The sequence below is a fragment of the Juglans regia genome, chromosome 6 (genome assembly GCF_001411555.2).
Source record: "Juglans regia cultivar Chandler chromosome 6, Walnut 2.0, whole genome shotgun sequence".
NCBI classification, from domain to species: domain Eukaryota; kingdom Viridiplantae; phylum Streptophyta; class Magnoliopsida; order Fagales; family Juglandaceae; genus Juglans; species Juglans regia.
Genome location: NC_049906.1, coordinates 23,695,006 through 23,698,394, shown reverse-complemented (window position 1 = coordinate 23,698,394; position 3,389 = coordinate 23,695,006). Strand labels below are relative to the sequence as shown.

General features: G+C 35.8%; 1 protein-coding gene across 1 annotated transcript; it reads right to left on the bottom strand.

Annotated features, from left to right (window-relative positions):
* Window positions 1-982: 982 nt before the first annotated feature.
* Window positions 983-3,109, bottom strand: LOC108993887 (40S ribosomal protein S23). Its single transcript, XM_018968939.2, has 4 exons — window positions 2,947-3,109; window positions 1,645-1,800; window positions 1,377-1,503; window positions 983-1,272 (listed from the first exon to the last, which is right to left on the bottom strand). Exons 1-4 carry the CDS (start codon window positions 2,949-2,951, stop codon window positions 1,132-1,134), a joined length of 429 nt encoding a protein of 142 aa, XP_018824484.1. The 5' UTR covers window positions 2,952-3,109; the 3' UTR covers window positions 983-1,131.
* Between the last annotated feature and the right edge of the window lie 280 nt (window positions 3,110-3,389).

The window sequence follows — 3,389 nt, the reverse complement described above, 5'->3', positions numbered from 1 at the left end:
GAGAAAAGTAGGAAAGTGAGTTAAAGCTAAGAGGGTGTAGGAGATAAAAGACACGGGGACTTCGACTCTGGGGAGCGATGGACTTTTTCTTCAGCCTGAGAAACCCAGAGAGAACTTCTTCTTCAACAAATAGATCTACAGCTTCTATTGTACAATAAGAAACAAGAGGTCATGAGAGACTGTAAATAAGCTTATTATAGTGGGATCTCCCCTCCCCAAACCCTCATGGACGTAGGCGTATTGTTGAATCACGTAAATCTGTATTTTCATCTCTTTATTTTCTCTGCATTTAAATATTATTCATCATCATGGGTGTACACACCAACACCGTACAGCCGCACCAGACAACTGCCAGCGACTCCACCTAGCATTGAGCGAGGCCCTTCTCAAAAGACCCGAATTGCTAGAATCTGACTCAAAAGTTTGCAAAACACGATTAACAATTATTATTATTATCATTCACATTATTATCATTCACATTATCATCATCATCATCATCATTATTATTATTATATTATTATTATTATTATAATAATAATGACTTCTTTATTATTATACTCACAATTATTATTATCATTATAATGACTATTTTCCTATTTATTGTGTTTTTTTCCTAGTACTGATATTATTGTCATCACCATTTATCAATTATGTTTAATAGCCCCCTAATTTCTTTTTGTCACAACTAGCCCACATGGTTACAAGTATGACATGCATGGATATTGAGAAGCATTGACTCATTTACCATGGACTGTTAGAATTCTGTTAAGCAGATAGTCAAACAGGATAGGCTTACGATTTAAAGAATCGGGAGAGCGAACAAAGCATTTACACTTAAAAATAAAAGGAAAGAAATTAATTTCAATTCTCAAATTAATTTCGCTTGCGTGTGGGTAGGTGAGAATAATATTCAGGAAAATGAGGGGCAGGCAATTCACAAGTCCCAAATGGATTTCTTGAATCAAAAAAGATTTTCACAAATTCTTTGTAATAACTTAAGATTTAATTACCCAAAAAATACTTAAGATTAATAAAGACAAGTCCACAAAATCTAATTGTTAAAAGGTTGTAACAGCTCGATTCATTGAAAAATCCATGAAAAACACAAATACTCTGCCATTCCCAAAAAACTTAGGACCTAGGCTTCTCCTTTTTCTCCTTGAACAGAGCCAGGAGGGAGACACCAGAAACCTTCACGACTTTGAACCTAACACCAGGAATATCACCGACAGCATGACCCTTTCGACCAAATCCGGCGATCAACACCTCATCCTACATAAAATATCATGATAGTGGTCAACCATAAGTAAGAAGGGATTGAAGATGAAGTAACTACCAGAATAGACCATGCCTTATTTGAGGCCAAGAATACTCACATTTTCTTCAATGTAGTTCAAGCAACCATCGTTGGGGACAAATGCAGCAATCTTCTTCCCATTTTTGATCAGTTGGACTCTGGCACATTTCCTGATAGCAGAGTTTGGCTGCTTGGCCTCGATACCTCTAAACATCCCAGAAAACCATATGACGAGAGGTTATCAAATGTTTAACTTTCAAAAACATCTTAACTCACTCATAATTACTAGCAAACTAAATGATCAATTATGCAGGAATGAATGGAAAAAAATGACTAAATAGTCTTACATCTTCTCAAGGACAATGCCTTTTGCATGGGAAGACCCAGCAAATGGCTTCTTCCATTCATTTCCAAGGTGGGACTTTTTGTAAGACTTGTCAGCCCACCTTTGCCTCCGACGGTGGGACTTCAGCTTGCGACCAGCTCCCATACCACGTGTCTTCCTGTTAGAAAAATTTGCAACAGATCATGAGCTCATCATCTCAATAGAGGATGGTTAACATATCAAATCCTGAACAACAGTTCAAGTCTAATAGATTGCCAGTGGGCAAAAATCAAAATGATTTAAACCATATAGGAAAACATTTCAAAGAAAAAAAAATCAACCAGTTTAATTGGAGGATATCAAGGCCACCTATGTAATCAAACAATTAACAAGTACTAACAGATCACAGATCAGAAATACAACAGGGGAAAAAAAAACATTATCAATTTCAACAAGTGTTTTCGCTACTATCTAATTTATTTACCAACAGACCACAGGGAATTTAACTTAACACATTTCATTCACTTTTGCAGACTCTTTTGATTTATTTCTACGAATTTAATTAAGAAAACGGCATCTAAATCAAATTCTCTATACCAAGGAAAGCTTGTAAAAATATGTAAACCAAATCATCAACTCGGGAAAAAAAATCTATTAGTTTCTTATGATTAGTATCCACATATCAGACATGCGAAAAACTACATTTTGAAGCAGTACTAACGTTCAACTTACAAAACAACAAAACCACATTGGCCTTGAGATCTAGCAAGCCACCGGTAACCAATCAAAGTCATTACCCCTATTCTACATGGTCAATTTTTCTTGCTTTAGACAGGATGGCTTGCTTTTATATAAGCCCTCGATGGTCACGGATTCAATTATATATATGACCGAAATAAAAATTTGGAAAATGAACATTCTGAGTCAGCTACGTCCCAAGTCTAAAACCCTAACATAATCATCCTATGTCCTCTAATGTGAGTTCCAATTTTTTTTCGTAAAAATCCAGCCAATCAAAACGACATGAATCGGGACGTGAGCTAATATTTATTCCCGTACATTATTCCATAACTTCTCAAACAGCCGAAGTAGAGTACGGAAATTATAAAAACCTAAATCTAAGCATGGCTTTGCGGATGGAAGCCATTCGATACTAAGATTTAGTTTGAAGAATCGTAGTACAGATTACAGGACCCCATATTCAAAGTAAATAGCAAATCTTCAGCGACTACATATCATAAAAATGGAAATAAATTGACAGATCTTGAGTAGAGCAGTATTATGAAAATGAGAGAGAATCAAAGAGATTCATTCCACCACATACCCCATGGTGACGGAGGGAGGAAGAGTTCTTCAACTGCTACGAGGAGTCGAAGGGCGAAGAAGAGTTTGAAGCAAGCAGCCGCAGAGCAGAACCCTAACCCTTAAAATGAAGTAGAATATGCCCTTATATATAGAACAATTTATAGGGCGTGTAATTTGGTCGTAGCTCGACTGGTCACTGGAACAAGAAATACTAGTTCAGTAGTTTGGGACCAATGTCGCGTGCCCAATTTGGGCTTCTCTTTAGGTGGTTAGATCCACCATTAGGCCCATAAACTAATAAAATAATACGGGAAGCAAATGCCACTCTCATTATTTGAAATTGCTAAAGAGTAATGATAGTTATAAAGGTTAATTATATTTTGTCATCTTAAATTTTTTCTCAATTCACAATATATTTCTGAAATTAATAATTACATCAAAGTAGATTCTTGAATTTTTAAA

What these genes read in the sequence shown, in the direction of transcription:
- LOC108993887 (XM_018968939.2), bottom strand. An exon ending in GGCATTGTCCTTGAGAAGAT is followed by an intron (nt 1,504 to 1,644) that starts GTAAGACTATTT and finishes TGGGATGTTTAG; the next exon opens with AGGTATCGAGGCCAAGCAGC. An exon ending in TGAACTACATTGAAGAAAAT is followed by an intron (nt 1,273 to 1,376) that starts GTGAGTATTCTT and finishes TATTTTATGTAG; the next exon opens with GATGAGGTGTTGATCGCCGG.